This window comes from Trichomonas vaginalis, chromosome I, assembly GCF_026262505.1.
Source record: "Trichomonas vaginalis G3 chromosome I, whole genome shotgun sequence".
Taxonomy (NCBI): domain Eukaryota; phylum Parabasalia; order Trichomonadida; family Trichomonadidae; genus Trichomonas; species Trichomonas vaginalis.
In genome coordinates, this window is record NC_067203.1 from 81146 (window position 1) to 98634 (window position 17489).

Genomic DNA, 17489 nt, shown 5'->3' on the forward strand with positions numbered 1-17489 from the left:
TTTTCTTTGGAGTGTGTGCACAATACAAAAAACTTTCGAATATTTGAGTCCAAGTTCCAAAACCAAGTACTACTTCTGGTCTGGTAGAGTTCATTGACGTATAAATAGAACCAACTGGGTAAATGGTTTGAAGTATTTCTGTCTTTAATGTTTGAAGCTCTGTTTTGTCTGCTTTCTTGTCATATAAATCTTGAGCAGTGAATTTAACTTTATTTTCATCCTCCATGACATAAACATCTCTACATCTAATGTATCTCATCGTTGTTATGTCTTCTTCCGATGTTAAACCTTGTGGAAAGTTAGGAGGTTTCCAATCTAATACATCCCCACCAGCTCTTCAACCGTTCCTTCAATATTTTCTATACCAACAGTTGCGAAGAAATCGTGTGTATGTCCAACGTCACTTTTCCTGTTTAAGGTTTCTTGTAAGTTTGTAATATTTGCAATGGTATGTGTATGGTTCTTGTCAGCTTTAAGGTCTAAACATCCTGAAACCCACCCTGTATTGGCTTTACCTTCTAAAATCTTCGATGTCCGTTCATGGTACCATTCAACCCTTTTTATAATTTCATTGTCTTTTTCATCCACATATTCCTTATCTGCCTTCTTCACTAACCCACTAGCCAGATATGCTAACTCATCGTCAACATACTCTTTGTCAGCTTTCTTTTCAACATCCTCTTTTGTTGCATATGTTGCATCTGCTCTGTCATGTTCTTCTTGAACTTTTTCAATGACATACTCTTTGTCAGCTTTCTTTTCAACATCCTCTTTTGTTGCATATGTTGCATCTGCTCTGTCATGTTCTTCTTGAACTTTTTCAATGACATACTCTTTGTCAGCTTTGTTGTCAATATCTGCCTTCAAAAGAAGTTCATCTATAGGTTTCTCGTTTAAAGTTCTTTTTGTTGGATTTATACAAACAGTATGGTTCTTACTGTCTTGAAATAGAAACTCGTCTGTCAATGGGTTTAATGTCAGTTTTAAGTTTCCTTCTTTCAATGACTCAGATATCTTAGAATAGTTTGAAAAGTTTGTTGTGTTCTTATTTAGAGCTTGCAAAATGAGTTGTCGGTTGTGTTTTATTTCTCTCATAGACGCTGTTTCTTTCGACATTTTTATTCTAGATAAAATATGCTTTCAATAGAAAAAGAAAATTCAAGAGTTGCTACAACTAAACCATTAGATGAACTTTTTACGAATGTCGGTCAAAAGTTTGAGACAGAGACCGTAAAGCATGAAGGCTATCGTTTTGACTACCCGTTAAGATGGTTAAGAGACCATCCGTCACAAAAGCTATTGGCTTTCGTAGAATGAAGTTCATTTCAGAGCCATACATGGTTCCCATTTACGGTCGCTTTTGAAGTTCGATACTATAACAAAGAAAAACGTACGTATGAGAAATTTGAACAGGGAAAACTTTTACAAGTAGTTTGCTTGTAAACTTAGAAACAACTCTTCAAGCTTTTCAAGAAAAAATAAACGATATCTATCTCGAATATGCAAAACAGTACACATTGACGAAGGAGAGTACCATCTCGATATTATATATGACAGGAAAAATGCAACTGTTAAAATCAATAGAATAGAAGACCTTGGAGAAGACGTTTATTATTTCTACAAAATATAACAACTTGGCATGGTATAGATTTTGAGGATGTTAAATCAGCCTGCAGCATATCCAGTACACCCGAACTTTTATGAAGTCGAAAACCCTAATGGAACATATGAAAATGTTTTCGACTCAGATGCTATTATAGTTCATGCTTCAATTTTCTGGCGCACAAAACTCTTTTTTATGCTTGGCAAATGACTTTTACGAAAAAACCTACAAAGCTATACGAACCACAAGTGGAAGTATTTCAGACTTTCAAGTATGGTTTACTACAGATGGAAGAAAGAGAATAATTCCATTATACCACGCGTTTTACTTAGAACTTAGTTTCATATACAACTACTATCGAACGGTAAAAATATGATTTTTTTAATACGGTTGAGGTGTTGGATTTGGTTGCCAACTAGACTGTGGTGCAGGTTCAGGCTGTTGTATAACAGGAGCTTGCTCTTCTGGTTCAGGGTCTTTAGGTATAATACCAACGAACTGACCTACCCTTTTACCAATATTTTGACACCGTTCCAAATTCCTCTTCCGACGGTTTTTATTCCATTCCATATACCTCTTCCAACATTTCGAAAGAAGTTTCCTATCTTACTGAAGAAACCCATTTTACTATATGTAAAAATCTAATGTCCGCCTAGTCTCTTACGTTTCCTGTTGAGTTCCATAGCATTCTTTAACTGGAGCTCATACATTCTATTTCTCCTCTGGTAGAAAAACTCTGGGTCAACTCCTGTGTTCGCGTCATCTGCATAGAGTTGTTTATATCCCACTTCAGGGTTTGTATAAAACTCTTTCCATCTCATATTTGCATACCATGGTGGCAAACCTAACGCAGCGTCATTTGACATGGCAGTTTGCATTTGTACATCTGTTGGCACTTGACCATAGTTTGCCATTGCAGTTTGTATTCTAACTTCATTTGGAATATTCTCTGGGTTTGGTTGTCCAGGTTGCTGTGCATTCGCTAAGTTCTGTGCGTCCATTTAATATTAGATAAAAATATCTCTTACGAGTACATATACTGGACATTTGCAGGCATTGGTTCATCTTCATATTCTCTGTACTTTTCTGCCACGTCAAATAAGTAAATGACACAATGGAAAAAACCTAAAACAAGTAGTCCTATTCAAACCACATTTACTTACTAGTAAAATTTCTTTGTTATGACACTTTCTCCAGTTTATAGGACCTCTCTCATATTCTATCTTATCGTATCTAAAATCATAGTCATGTATGTCCTCTAACCATCTCATAACACTTTCCAAACCACTTTTATCGGATGTAAAGTAAAAGCATGGATGGTTATGTAAAACGTCTAAAGTTTCTAAAGAGTCTCTCAAAGTCCAGTCTACTTGGTATTGAAAATCCCATGTGTTATAGAACGGCGGGTCCACTATAAAGAAAACATTTTCCTTGTCTTTATATTTTTCATACAACTCTGTCCAATGACATCTCACAAAACTCTATACCCTCAATATATTTTTTCTATGTCCTCTTTGAAAACATTTGTATAGTTAAGATATAAAACTTTTGACATAAGTGTTTCAATGTCATGAACTCTTATAGCACCACTATATAATAGTCTAGCAGATATACTATCCCAGTCTATATATTCTGCTTTTTTCAAAACCTCTCTCACAATATTTTTCTTATCTAATGGTATACGTTCCATCTTACCTATAGGTATCTTTTCTTTTAACTCTTTCAATATATTGTTTGTGTCTGGTATATGTTTGAGACGGTCCATATAGTTGTCGAAGTCATTGCATATAATCTTTGAGTCTGGAAATATTGTATGGCACAGATGGGATATATAGAAACTTCCACCGAACAAATCTACAAATGTTAGACCATTCGGTAGTTTCTTAAGTTCTCTCAATATAATATCTTTACATTTACTCTTATTTCCAAAGAACGGTAACGGTGGTTTTGTAAAATTCATTTATATATAATAATAAAAATGTTTTTACCCTGAAAAGTGACAGAAAAGTGACGACTCTCAAAAATTTCTTCGGGGCTAGAGGGCACGAAGTGCCTGGAAGCCCCATTACCTTTTTTTTTTTTTTTTTTTTTTTTTTTCCTTAATTAAATATTATAATTGTGACGGAAATTTTTAATACGACAATGATAAGGAATAAATTTATTTTATGTTAAAAAGATAATTTCAAATGTTTACATTCTATGAAAATTCAATAAAAATAAACAATCATACAGATGTATAATGTAACAAAAAGTGAGATAGTTTACATATGCTGGGGGAAAAAAAATATTAGGGTACAGCCATGTGATATGAAAGGAAAACGGTTGTATAATATTTTAGAATTCACCATTCCTGGTATGCTTCGTGAAGCTCAATGAAATTCCTTGACATCAGACACTCTAATAATTAATATTTATTCGATTTTTATACTTTAATCTGATTTAAATCCTTTGTTTCCCAATATGATATAATTATAATTATACCCAAGCTTAATTCTCTACTGTATCTTCGAGTTCTTCTTCATCTAATTTCTCATGAACTTTCTTGTCTATGGAGTCCATAATTTTTCCAACTGCTATGCAATATTTTGGAGAAGCCCACATTGCTATATAGTTTATAAGTCTTGGGTCTACATACGTTCCTCTAACCTGTTTGATTTCATCAGGAATTCCTGCATGAATTTTGTATAAAAAGCAACTGTCTGAATTCCGGCGGTTGCTATATTCTTCACAAAATGCCTTATAATACTCTTCCCAGGACTTATTTTCCAACAACTTTCTAAAGTCTTTCCTAAACTGCTGACACATCTTTGTTGCATTAATGTAACCATCCTTGTCTGTTTACGTTAATGTTTCGTAAATGTTTCGTTAATGTTTACGTTAATGTTTACGTTAATGTTTCGTAAATGTTTACGTTAATGTTTACGTTAATGTTTCGTAAATGTTTACGTTAATGTTTACGTTAATGTTTCGTAAATGTTTACGTTAATGTTTTCATAAATTATGAAGGTGTTACCATGTTACCATGTGCTACCAGGTTAATTAACTCCTCTTAAAAATGATGACAACATGACATTTTGACAACAGTCCAGGAAATTAATGTTTACGTTAATGTTTCGTAAATGTTTACGTTAATGTTTCGTAAATGTTTACGTTAATGTTTACGTTAATGTTTCGTAAATGTTTACGTTAATGTTTTCATAAATTATGAAGGTGTTACCATGTTACCATGTGCTACCAGGTTAATTAACTCCTCTTAAAAATGATGACAACATGACATTTTGACAACAGTCCAGGAAATTAATGTTTCGTTAATGTTTTCAGTGTCACCAGGTCACCAGGTTAATTAACTTCTCTGAAAAAATGAGACAACATGACATTTTGACAACAGTCCAGGAAATTTGATGCAGTCCAAAAATAAAGTTAGTTTTAAAATTATTTTTATTTTTTTATTCCTATATAAATGACAGCAACAAACAACAACAGCAACTATATCGTTTCTGATGAAAAAGTTATTGATTCATTAGCTGAGGAATTAGTTGTGATAGAAACTAAAACCCTCAACGAAAGAATTGGTGAAAACAAGATTGATTTACATAACTACCTCAAACACGATGGAGGAAGAGGAAGGAAAACTGGTATGGCTTTATTAGTAAATAAAATTTCAAATTTAACGATTATAGATGTTGATATCAATAAATCGTACAATAATGAACTTAAAGAAACAGTTAGAAAAGATATTTTATCAAAACTTTCGGATAAAGATGTTATCGTTAAAACCGCTTCAGGAGGTCTTCACATTTATTGCAACACTAATTTCTTCTATTCAGTTTCGAACAGAATGATTAAATGTTATTCTTGCAATGATTATGATATTGACATAATGACTTCTATGGATGATTCAAAGCGTTCTTTAGTAGTTATGGCTGATTCAAGAGTTCGCAAGAATGCAACAGAACCAATCAAAACATACTCATTCATTCGTGGAAGTTACGATTCAACATTAACTAGAACAGTAAACGATATATTAAATGATTTGAATATTAAGGTAAGAGTTGAACAGAAGAATGAAGAAATAAAGACTATCATGAATGAAAACAAAGATGTAAACGTTGACGATAAACTAGCTCAAAGCATAGTTGATGGCATCAGTGATTTTGAAGTACATAATGACGGTGGAAACATGAATTTAGAAAAAGAAGTTACATTATTCACACTGTTTCAAGCAATTAATTCGTTACCTAATCATTTAATTAATGAAGCATACGATAACGTTTATAACTTCTGCAATTTAACTGAAAATGCAAAAAGTAATTTTGAAAAAGCGCGTAGTAGATATGCACATTTAATGACTTCTCCATTTGTTTTAGTGAAGATTCTAAAACTTTATCAAAAGGAATATTATGATGAATATGTTTTACCTTTATTACGTAAGCCAAAAATAACATTTGATATCAAACTTGATGACTCGTTTTTGATAACAGATACTAGACGCAAGGCTGAAAATCATCAGTATAAAAACAGTTCTGAAGTAATTGAGGATTTATCACGTGTAATCCGTTTTGTAGATTGTGGAAATAAATATTTCATTCAAAAGGACTATAATATCCACGACAAAATGAATCAAATATCATTCGTTCTTCAATCAAACATGAAAGAGTCACTTAAAATGATTAAATTATTTAATGAAGAAGGTAAAACCATAACAGCATGGGATGTACTACTAAATCAATTGTCTTCATTAACCGTTAAGGGTGTTTGCTTTAAATCTGATTCTCCAGATGTTTTCTCAACGTTTCAAGGTTATAAATACAACATTCTCGAAAAACCAGATTACTCAAAAATTGAGATGTTTATGAATTTCATTAAAGAAGCCATTTGTGATAATAACGATGAAGTGTATAAATACCTTCTCGGCTGGATTGCATCAATGATTCAACATCCTGGAATCAAGAATGAAACAGCAATTATTTTGAAAGGACTTCAGGGAACAGGTAAAAACAGATTTACAGACATTATTTCTGAACTTCTCGCCGGTTATTCATGTAAAAACATTACCGAAATAAGTGAGCTAACGGGTAATTTCAATTCAGTAGTTGAGAATAAAATGTTTCTTGTACTTAATGAACTCAAGAATGTAGGTGAAGATAGACTCGCAAACTTCAACGCTTTGAAATCAATTATTACGGATAATGAGATTAGAATTAATGAAAAGAATCAACCCAGAAGAACTGCCCAGAATGTTGCTAATTTCATTTTCGTAACTAATAACGTCTACCCTGTCAAAATTGAAGTTGGAGACAGAAGATACGTAGTTTTAAGAGTTAATGGTAAATTCAAGGGTCAATTTGATTATTTCAAGAATTTGATGAATTCATGCACAAAGGAATTTTATGATAACCTTTTAACATATTTTATGCAATATGACCTTTCATCATTTAACGTACGAATCATACCGATGACTGAAGCCAAACAAGATTTAATTGAATTATCAACAAATCCTTTAGATGTATGGATAAATACACATTATGATGAATTGTGTGTAGGTATGACGTGTAAAAATGCTCTATTCTGCAAACCATCAGACATGAAAGACAAGAATTTCCAAATGAGTATTAAGGATAAATGTGAAAGGAAACAATGAAAAATAGATGGTAAACAAACATGGTGTTATGTTTTGAAAGAAGAAATGAAAGGATTATATAAACAGGTTGAACCAAACGATAATGAGGATTCATTTACTGACGATGAAATACCTGTAAATGAAGCTTTATAAAGTATGATTGGAATTTATTTTTGCATTAATCCTGCTGTGTTGTCAAAATGTCATGTTGTCTCATTTTTTCAGAGAAGTTAATTAACCTGGTGACCTGGTGACCTGGTGACACCTTCAGTTCTTCAAAAATAATTCATAAATGCTGCATTCTCTCCTAAAAATATTTTTGCATTCAACCCATGCTGTTGTCAAAATGTCATGTTGTCATCATTTTTAAAAGAAGTTAAATAACCTGGTAGCACATGGTAACATGGTAACACCTTCAGTTCTTCAAAAATAATTCATAAATGCTGCATTCTCTCCTAAAAATATTTTTGCATTCAACCCATGCTGTTGTCAAAATGTCATGTTGTCATCATTTTTAAAAGAAGTTAAATAACCTGGTAGCACATGGTAACATGGTAACACCTTCAGTTCTTCAAAAATAATTCATAAATGCTGCATTCTCTCCTAAAAATATTTTTGCATTCAACCCATGCTGTTGTCAAAATGTCATGTTGTCATCATTTTTAAAAGAAGTTAAATAACCTGGTGACATGGTGACGTGGTGACACTGAAAACATTTACGTTTAAGTTCGATGAAGTCATAACAAAACATTTACGAAGAAATCATGACAAAACATTTACGAAGAAATCATGACAAAACATATACGAAGAAGTCATGACAAAGCATTTACGATGAAGTCATGACAAAGCATTTACGATGAAGTCATAACAAAGCATTTACGATGAAATCATGACAAAACATATACGATGAAATCATAACAAAACATATACGATGAAGTCATGACAAAACATTTACGATGAAACCTTGACAAAGTGTTTACGTTTAAGTTCGATGAAGCATTTACGATGAAATCTTGACAAATCATTTACGATGAAATCATGACAAATCATTTACGATGAAATCATGACAAAACATATACGATGAAGTCATGACAAAACATATACGATGAAATCATAACAAAACATATACGATGAAGTCATGACAAAACATTTACGATGAAACCTTGACAAAGTGTTTACGTTTAAGTTCGATGAAGCATTTACGAAGAAGTTTTGACAAAACATATACGATGAAGTTTTGACAAAGTGTTTACGATGAAATCATGACAAAACATATACGATGAAATCATGACAAAGTGTTTACGAAGAAGTCTTGACAAAACATTTACGATGAAGTCATGACAAAACATTTACGAAGAAATCATGACAAAACATTTACGAAGAAATCATGACAAAACATATACGATGAAATCATGACAAAGTGTTTACGATGAAGTTTTGACAAAGTGTTTACGATGAAGTCTTGACAAAACATTTACGAAGAAGTTATGACAAAACATTTACGATGAAGTTTTGACAAAACATTTACGATGAAGTCATGACAAAACATTTACGATGAAGTCTTGACAAATCATTTACGATGAAGTCTTGACAAATCATTTACGAAGAAGTTATGACAAAACATTTACGATGAAGTTTTGACAAAACATTTACGATGAAGTCATGACAAAACATTTACGATGAAATCTTGACAAAACATTTACGATGAAGTCTTGACAAATCATTTACGAAGAAGTTATGACAAAACATTTACGATGAAGTTTTGACAAAACATTTACGATGAAGTCATGACAAAACATTTACGATGAAATCTTGACAAAACATTTACGATGAAGTCTTGACAAATCATTTACGAAGAAGTCATGACAAAACATATACGATGAAGTCATGACAAAACATATACGATGAAGTCATGACAAAACATATACGATGAAGTCATGACAAAACATATACGATGAAGTCATGACAAAACATATACGATGAAGTCATGACAAAACATATACGATGAAGTCATGACAAAACATATACGATGAAGTTTTGACAAAACATTTACGATGAAGTCATGACAAAACATTTACGATGAAATCTTGACAAATCATTTACGATGAAATCATGACAAATCATTTACGAAGAAGTCATGACAAATCATTTACGAAGAAGTCATGACAAAGCATTTACGAAGAAGTCATGACAAATCATTTACGAAGAAGTCATGACAAAACATATACGAAGAAGTTATGACAAAAAATATACGAAGAAGTTTCGACAAAGTGTTTACGATGAAATCATGACAAAATCATGACAAAACATTTACGATGAAATCATGGCAAAACATTTACGATGAAGTCTTGACAAAATCATGACAAAACATTTACGATGAAGTCTTGACAAATCATTTACGAAGAAATCATGACAAAACATATACGATGAAACCTTGACAAAACATTTACGATGAAGTCTTGACAAAATCATGACAAAACATTTACGATGAAATCATGACAAAACATTTACGATGAAATCTTGACAAAACATTTACGATGAAGTCTTGACAAAACATTTACGATGAAATCATGACAAAGCATTTACGTTTAGTTTACGATGAAGTTTTGACAAAACATTTACGATGAAATCTTGACAAAACATTTACGATGAAGTCTTGACAAAGTGTTTACGAAGAAGTTTATACAAAGCATTTACGAAGAAGTTTATACAAAGCATTTACGTATAGTTTCGATGCAGTTTGACAAAACATTTACGATGAAGCATGCAGATGAACATAATAAAAGTTAGTGGGTTTGCCACGAGTTATGAATAAAATATTGGCATATTAGATGAGATAGCTGATGAAACAGATGAAGATAAATTAAATCTTGGACTTTGCCACACTCTGTCCCTAGTTCCTCAAAATCCTTGACAACGTTGCTTAGAAATTTTGGTTCAAAACCTCATCTGATTTTAATCTGTTATGCTACCTGTTAAGTTTCGCGAGATTATAAATGTCATGGAGTTATATAAAAAGGAGGGACAGCTAGGGACACTGGAAGTACTTGTAAGGCTATCTGTTAAGATTGCATGAAATACTAAAAAGTCATGAAATCCATTATCGCTGTGCTAGCTTCACCTTTGATTGAAATGACAAATAAAGTCACTGAAGCAATGAAACAAAAGTTTTTGGTAGAATACATTAAATCAGGAACTATTCCAGAAGGTTTTTACATTCATACTATGAAGGATGGTAGAGTTCAGTTTAGAAAGATAAAGCAACCATTAGATAAAGAAGGAATTTTGAGAAAGATTAAACTTCATGAGGACAACATTGCTGAACTTAAGAAGAAGTTAGAAGAGTTGGAGAAAGGAAGAGAGTTATAAAGCAATGAATTCAACAGGGTGAAAAAACAGGTGAAAAAAGAGGTGAGATCTCACCACTTCACCTAAATTTATTTTTGTGCTATGTTTTCATACGTGTGAGGGTGGTGATATCATTTATTTTTAAGTTTATTTTTTATTTTATTTTTATATAAATGACGAAAACTATTGAGATAACAAACTACAACGGTCATGAGTTCAAGAATTTGTTCTTCGTTCCTCGTGAAAATACATTCTATCAGATACGAGGGAGAAAGGGTAAAGTTAGTTTGAGCGTTTATGACTACAAGCATAATGGAAAGTTTATACAAGCATATGATACAAACGGTAAGCGTGTTTCATTAGCTTTGTCAAAACTTACAGGTATAAACTATGACAGTGATTTTGACCTATATGAAGAAGAAAGTGAGTCAGAAGATTATGAGCTGTTATATGAAGCACAGCAATGGGAGGAGTTGCAATACCTTTGTAAGTGAGAACGTTTATTTTTTTTACATTAGTGAGGTGAAGTAGTTGGTGGCTTTGTAAATATTTAAGGTTAAGTTAGTGTTGTCGTTTGTGTTGTAAAATATACGTTAACGGTTTTGTAAAGTGTCAAATTCACATATAATGGGTACGGTGGAACGCAGTGCCTCCGTACCCTTGATATGTATACTAACTCTAGAGTCCCCTAGGCACTGATTCTGGTTCAGTACCTAGGTTTTTAAATTTTGTGAATATTGCTACCTGTGAAGCACTGACTTCAAATCAGTACCTCACAGGTAGCAATTACATTGAAATATGGGAGAAACTTTGTCCGAATGTTAAACTATTCGGACAAAGTTTCTCCCATTTGTAGTGGAGATGGAAGGCTTTGAGGTATATTGTATTAATATATACCCCAAAGCCTTCCATCTCCACTTGAAAGTGTCCAAACTTTGGGTTAATAGTTTGCAATTAACCCAAAGTTTGGACACTTTCTAGAAGGAATTGGATGGTAAGAGATATACATTCATATGGTATATCTCATAGCCTCCAATTCCTTCTTAAAATGGGAGAAACTTTGTCCGAATAGTTTAACATTCGGACAAAGTTTCTCCCATTTTAAGAAGGAATTGGAGGCTATGAGATACTGATGAAATGTCAGTAACTCATGGCCTCCAATTCCTTCCTAAAACTCATAAAAGTGGACCTTACATGCATTTAAAATTTGACATGTAAAGTACACTTTTTGTGAGCGGGGATTTGACTCCGTCAAATCCCCCTTTTCGTTTACGAGAAAACATTAAATCATCCAGATTTTAATTCATCCACTCCAATTCAAACTAATTTTGAGCAAGCCGATACAAATCAAGGTTCAGATGCTCCAATTCGCTCCGAAAATTCAAATATTGCAGACTCTACAGATTTAGAACCAGAAAATCAAAACCATCTTTCTACAAATCAAATGTCTAGTAATCTAGAACATAAGCTGGACCTTCTTGATCATATTGAAAAACAATTATCGAAAATGCGCTCGTTATTGGGAATTCTTCCTACTACAAATGCTATTGTTGGGCCGTCAAAACAAGTTTCAGTTAATAGCAAGCAAAATTCTGAAAAAAATAAGAAAAAATCTTCCATAACAACAAAATCAAACAATAAAAAACAAAATTCATCCGACAATCCTCCTAAACGTAGAGCTCCTATTTCGGAAAGGATTCTCAGCGATAATAACTTATATTTTCAAGTTCATCGAAAGAGATCGAAAAGCAAACGTTCCACATCTACAGAGAAAAAGTATTGATATATGAAGTCTAATTCCTTTTATAACTACTATATTTTTATTCTTATGACTAAAAAATAATATATTATTTAACAATTTTCATTTTTTTCTTTTAACAATTTCGTTTTATTTCCATTTATTGTTAAATGATTTTTAGCATACACCTTTCTTTGTTCATCTTCTAAATACAATTTATTTTTTCTTAGATATAATTCTATTCATTCAATTCGATCGTCATTTTTCAGTACATGATCGTAATTTTCAATTATTGATCGCGATTTTACTTCAGAATTTGTTCGCAATATTGCTTATCAAAATTATATCTCTATTCTCTCATTTCTGTTTAGTCAATATCATTACACTCCTATTGTCTAATAACATGCTATTAATTTTCTTAAAATTAAAAAAAAAATATCAACTTTTAAAAACAGAAACTTAACATCCTTAGGTCAATGGATTTTGATGTGAGATACATTTAATCTGTTTTTCTTTTTTTATTTTAAATAATTGAATATTTATAGTTGTTATGGGTCTTACATCATGTAAAACGAATTTTCTTAAAGTAAATTTACTTTTTCTTCAATCTTTCTTACATATTTATTAAAAAAAAATTATCAAAAAAAAAGATGTTTTAGAATGAAAAAAAATAGGAAAATCTTCATTTATAGTCTTTCTTGAATGTATACGTTTTGATTTTTTTCTTTTTTAAAAAATTCAATTTCTAGAAAAATCGAGAAAAAATCATTTTCTTCTATTTTTTAGGACGCCATACCCATTGAAATCTCCTCTCAGGACGCCATAAACTATTCAATTATGGTGTAAACTTCTCAAAGATTGAATAGTTTACATCAGGACGCCTTAGGACGCCAACCCTTTACGCGCCCTTACGTAAAATGAAATGTCAAGATTTGACTAGAAGAAATATTAAGCACAATTGGAATTGGCATGTAATATATCTAACATTATAACTTATCACGACTCGATTAGCATTCCATTAGTCTCACATTCAAATAAGAAAGAAAATATTATGAAAATATTAATTTTTATTTCATTTATAACTTACAAATTGTATTTTTAAAGACCCGAAAAATGGGAAATCCAACCAAAAAAAATTATCTCACTTTTTTGTAGAGAGATATGTCAGTGACCATTACACGAGCTGAACAGAAATTCATCTATTTTCTTGATGGAATCCGCGGCACCAAAAAGCAATGTCATGTTGATAATCAATGCCAAGAAGAAGTCAACAAGTTATACAAAACAATTGATAAATCCCAAGAGCTCAAGCTCACAGTAGATTCTAAAGAAGTTGTTTATGCCGGAAACTTCCAAAACAGCGAACCAAATGTCAGTGAAGCTGTTCAAAACACTGTAAAGAATTCGCCATTTTACGATTTTGCTATCAAGCCAGAGTACAAGCTCATTGGTGTTGTAATAAAGGCCTTTAAGACAGGCAGAATATTTTTCGCCTGCGTTATTCGTCGTGATCATAATGATGAGTCAAAACCACAACCACAACAAAATGCAAATCCTAATCAGAAGAAAGGTAAGAACCATAACAAGTTTTCTGCATATAAGGCTTCAAATGAGAGTCAAAAGCCTTCAATTGAAAGATACGAAGATGGTCGCCCAAAGGAAAGGTCCATTGAGAATCTTTGCGTCTATCTTATCAACGATTTCTTAGAGAAAAACGGAAAGGAATCTCTCAGGTACCATCAGAGAGCCTACAACATCATGTCTAAGTATCATCAGGAGGCTTATGCCAATATGAAGCCATTAAGCCGCTCAAACCTTCTTGATATCATCAAGCCATTCCCACGTCGTACAATTGGCATCCTTGATATCCTTGATCCCGCAAAAATCGATGAAACCTACGCAAAGAACTATTTCTCAATAAATTACATTGGCTCGACATTCAAAGACCCAATGAACTGCATCGCTGTTAGCTTCCAATACAATCCAAATCAGAAGATTGGCTCAATTATTACATTTTGTGGTTTTGATACAAATCTTCCACCTCCAAAGGTTTGGAGCGATGCCCCACTCAACAGTTCCAAGATGCAGAAGTCCGGAGCTACCCTCACTTTCTTCAAGAAACAACAGATTATTAAACAAGGCAGAGTTACAGCTCTCATCGACCAAATCAACAAGATTCGTGAGGATGCCGGTCTTCCTGTTCTCGAGAAGAGTGACGAAATCCTTCAGAAGGACGCTTACAATTTTGTCGGCGAATTCGCACAGAACCAGGCACCATACTTGAAATACGAACCTTCAGAGGAGGTCCTGATGCACTACTCTGACGTGGTCGGATTCAAGGAGACACTGACAATGAACGACAACGACTACGTCCAGACACTCCTCAGAAATATCAACGCAAAGAAGGACAATTTCAAGGGCGACTACACAAATGTGGCTGTTCAGTTCTTCGACGCAAAGTTGCAAAGAGCTGTTTACGTAGTTATTATTTTGGCCAAAGTCAAAATTGTTGCTGAGTAATAATAAATTATAATAAAATAAACAATTGATTATATAAATATATTTTATATTGATGTATTTCTCACTTTTTTTAATTTAATTTAATTTAAGAGTCCATCTGCATATATTCTCAATTATATGAGAAATCAAAACCTATGAGAGAGTTTGGATGCTAATATTTCATCATCTAAACAAAAATTTAATTATTATTGTAGCATAATATATTAGTAAATTTACCTTGAATGAAAGCAAATCTGTTCCAATGAATAAAGAAAATTTAGAGCCTTGATTAAATTTAAATTTTTTTTAACATTCCAGTCATCTTGATCAAGAGTAGATCGTTAAAAAAATGTATAATTATAATTTATAAGAAGCTTTTAAAATATATAAAAAAAATCATAAAAATAAAAAAAAATTAAGTGTTTGTGTCGAGAACATCACTGCCTTCGGCCTTAATCTCATTTGGCATATCATCAATATCAGCTTGGAAACCTTCTTGGTCGCCCTTTCCAGGTTCAAGATACTCAAGATCGATATCTGATTCAAATGGCCAGTGGAAGTATGTCATCATGATAGAATATGTGAAGTATAGCACAATATTGAGGGATGCAGCGACAGGAGTTGAAGAAACTGCTGGGCAAAAGTACAAAGTTTGAATAACTACAAAACAAACAAGAGTAACGAGGTTTGAGAAGAGATACATATACAATTTGTGGAAGTATGATTTTTCGGAGCGAAGAGCGATGCAGCTTGAAACAATTACTGGAATCGCAAGTAATGAATAGAATCCGATAGAAATAAACAGGTAAACAGAAGCATTCTTGTAGTAATTTTGCAAGAATGCAATCAATCCTGCAACAATTCCGACTAAAAGTGGTAAAATGTTGAATGAACGTAATCCAAAGGCAGTTGTAAGAATAAAGAAGACGACAAAGCAGCATGATATCGAAATCAAAGATATATCGATCATTCTAAGGATGTAACTATGGCAAATTATTGCGAAATAGAACAACGGAGAGATTTGGAACAATGCAGCAGAGAGTAATGCGAGTGTCAATATTTGCTCGTATGTTATTGAGCCATCTTGGTTCTTGACTTTGATTGCAAAAACAGCAATTGTAATAATTGTGGACATGAGGAAAATTGAACGAGAAACAAGTTGGAAGTGTACTGAATCTGGATTAACTAAACTGTAAGTCACAATAATGTCTTTAATTTCTGTGAAATTTGTTGGAATTAATTCAATTCTGAGTTTTTCTGCTTTAATTTGATTTAAAGCACACAATGTTTCATTTGCTGATGGATTTTCTTTGGAAGAGAAATGAATTTTACTGATAGTATTTTCTCCTGAATGCATAAAAAAGTTATTAAACGTAGTATAGTTGTAGCGAATTGACATGTTCGGGATATCTTTAACTTCCTTAAGAAGAGATACTGATAACTGAATTAAATTGAATGTGTTAAGAGGTTTGATTGATTCTAATTCAAGGGAATATTTTCCATTATTTTGATTCATTTTTGTGAGAGTATTCGAATTCCATATCACTGAATTTGGTGAGAAGAGTGTTGATATTGAAACACCTAAAATTGCGAAAAAGAATAAGATAATTACTAAAATATCCTCTTTCAGCGATTGTGCATCAATGCTCATGACTGTTTCGTCAGTGCCACCTATTTGAAGATCCTTCATCTGATTGTTTTCAAATGGATCTGTTACACTCAACATCTTTTTAACCAGAATTTAGGGAGGAAAAAAAGATTTAAACCTTATGATTATCCCCCTCGTTAAAGTTGAGGGTGTCACTTTTTATAAACAATGAGTGAAGATGTCATTTCTGCACCAGAAGAATACTCTCCTCAGCAGAGATTAGAAGTGAAGCAGTACTTGGAATCACATCCAGAAATCAAAACAGTCATTGCTGATTTAATGGTTGCGATTATTGAAAATAAACCTGAGAAACCATTAGATTTCGCTAAAGAGTACTTCGAAAACCTCAAATAATTCAGACAAAAGTTCAATATTAGTCGATTAAATATTGTTTTGTTACATAATTTTTGATAACGTTCTTTTTTATTTTCAAATATTCCATGTAGGATCCTTTCAAACCCTGTTAAATTGAACCATAATGCATAATACATAACTTTTAGTTATTTAATGACAGATGAACTAATTGAAACTTTGATACGTTAGTGAAATTGCGAAATCGATTAATACATGGATGATCTGAATCTATAATACTGATTTTGATTTATTTTTCGATGAACGTAACAAAATTCCAAATTGTTTTTAATCTATTGGTACGAAGCACCGCTTAATGATATATATAGTTATCATATGGAAGTTTGATATCAAATGATTAAGAATCAAAAACCATTTCTAAAAATAATTTTTTAATTTTGATAGTTTTGGAAATAAAACGAGGTCGGCGTCCTAGTGTAAACATCAGAAAATTGTTCATTATGGTGTTTTTTCAGAAATTTATAGCATCCTAACTCAAATTTGAATAAATTTACTTAGTAGTATATGTTGATGGGTTTTGTGACTTTTTTTGTAAACGTAAGAATTCATACAATATCGAGCGATTTTGTATCATTTTTTTTAACATATGAAGTAAAAAATGTATGATTCTTACGGTTTTTATTCTTACATTTTTGAATAAATCAAGATTTAAAAAATTTTC

The 17489-nt window shown here is 32.2% G+C and overlaps 7 protein-coding genes across 7 annotated transcripts, besides 3 other annotated features; 5 read left to right on the forward strand and 2 right to left on the reverse strand.

The window, feature by feature from the left end:
• Positions 1 to 385: 385 nt before the first annotated feature.
• On the reverse strand, positions 386 to 1116 carry TVAGG3_0899260 (phage tail repeat-like family; the record flags this gene model as incomplete). The annotated part of the gene is made up of 1 exon (XM_001582299.2): positions 386 to 1116. A coding segment is annotated over one exon (731 nt), but the record flags the coding sequence as incomplete, so codon positions are not given.
• A 3025-nt stretch (positions 1117 to 4141) lies between these two features.
• Positions 4142 to 7928: a mobile genetic element.
• TVAGG3_0899280 (Prim-pol domain family) lies at positions 5064 to 5615 on the forward strand (the record flags this gene model as incomplete). Its single annotated transcript, XM_051251223.1, has 1 exon — positions 5064 to 5615. A coding segment is annotated over one exon (552 nt), but the record flags the coding sequence as incomplete, so codon positions are not given.
• On the forward strand, positions 6219 to 7212 carry TVAGG3_0899290 (uncharacterized protein; the record flags this gene model as incomplete). The annotated part of the gene is made up of 1 exon (XM_051251224.1): positions 6219 to 7212. A coding segment is annotated over one exon (994 nt), but the record flags the coding sequence as incomplete, so codon positions are not given.
• Positions 7929 to 10355: 2427 nt separating the features above from the next.
• TVAGG3_0899300 (uncharacterized protein) lies at positions 10356 to 10592 on the forward strand (the record flags this gene model as incomplete). The annotated part of the gene is made up of 1 exon (XM_051251225.1): positions 10356 to 10592. One exon carries the CDS (start codon positions 10356 to 10358, stop codon positions 10590 to 10592), a length of 237 nt encoding a protein of 78 aa, XP_051076799.1.
• Positions 10593 to 11249: 657 nt separating this feature from the next.
• Positions 11250 to 11848: a mobile genetic element.
• Positions 11849 to 13217: a mobile genetic element.
• Positions 13218 to 13446: 229 nt separating this feature from the next.
• TVAGG3_0899330 (uncharacterized protein) lies at positions 13447 to 14876 on the forward strand (the record flags this gene model as incomplete). The annotated part of the gene is made up of 1 exon (XM_001294515.2): positions 13471 to 14132. A coding segment is annotated over one exon (662 nt), but the record flags the coding sequence as incomplete, so codon positions are not given.
• Positions 14877 to 15187: 311 nt separating this feature from the next.
• TVAGG3_0899340 (uncharacterized protein) lies at positions 15188 to 16553 on the reverse strand (the record flags this gene model as incomplete). Its single annotated transcript, XM_001287606.1, has 1 exon — positions 15224 to 15943. The coding sequence occupies one exon, from the start codon at positions 15941 to 15943 to the stop codon at positions 15224 to 15226; it is 720 nt and encodes a 239-aa protein (XP_001287607.1).
• Positions 16554 to 16624: 71 nt separating this feature from the next.
• Positions 16625 to 17283, forward strand: TVAGG3_0899350 (Dimerization-anchoring domain of cAMP-dependent PK regulatory subunit family; the record flags this gene model as incomplete). Its single annotated transcript, XM_001299471.2, has 1 exon — positions 16625 to 16810. The coding sequence occupies one exon, from the start codon at positions 16625 to 16627 to the stop codon at positions 16808 to 16810; it is 186 nt and encodes a 61-aa protein (XP_001299472.1).
• Between the last annotated feature and the right edge of the window lie 206 nt (positions 17284 to 17489).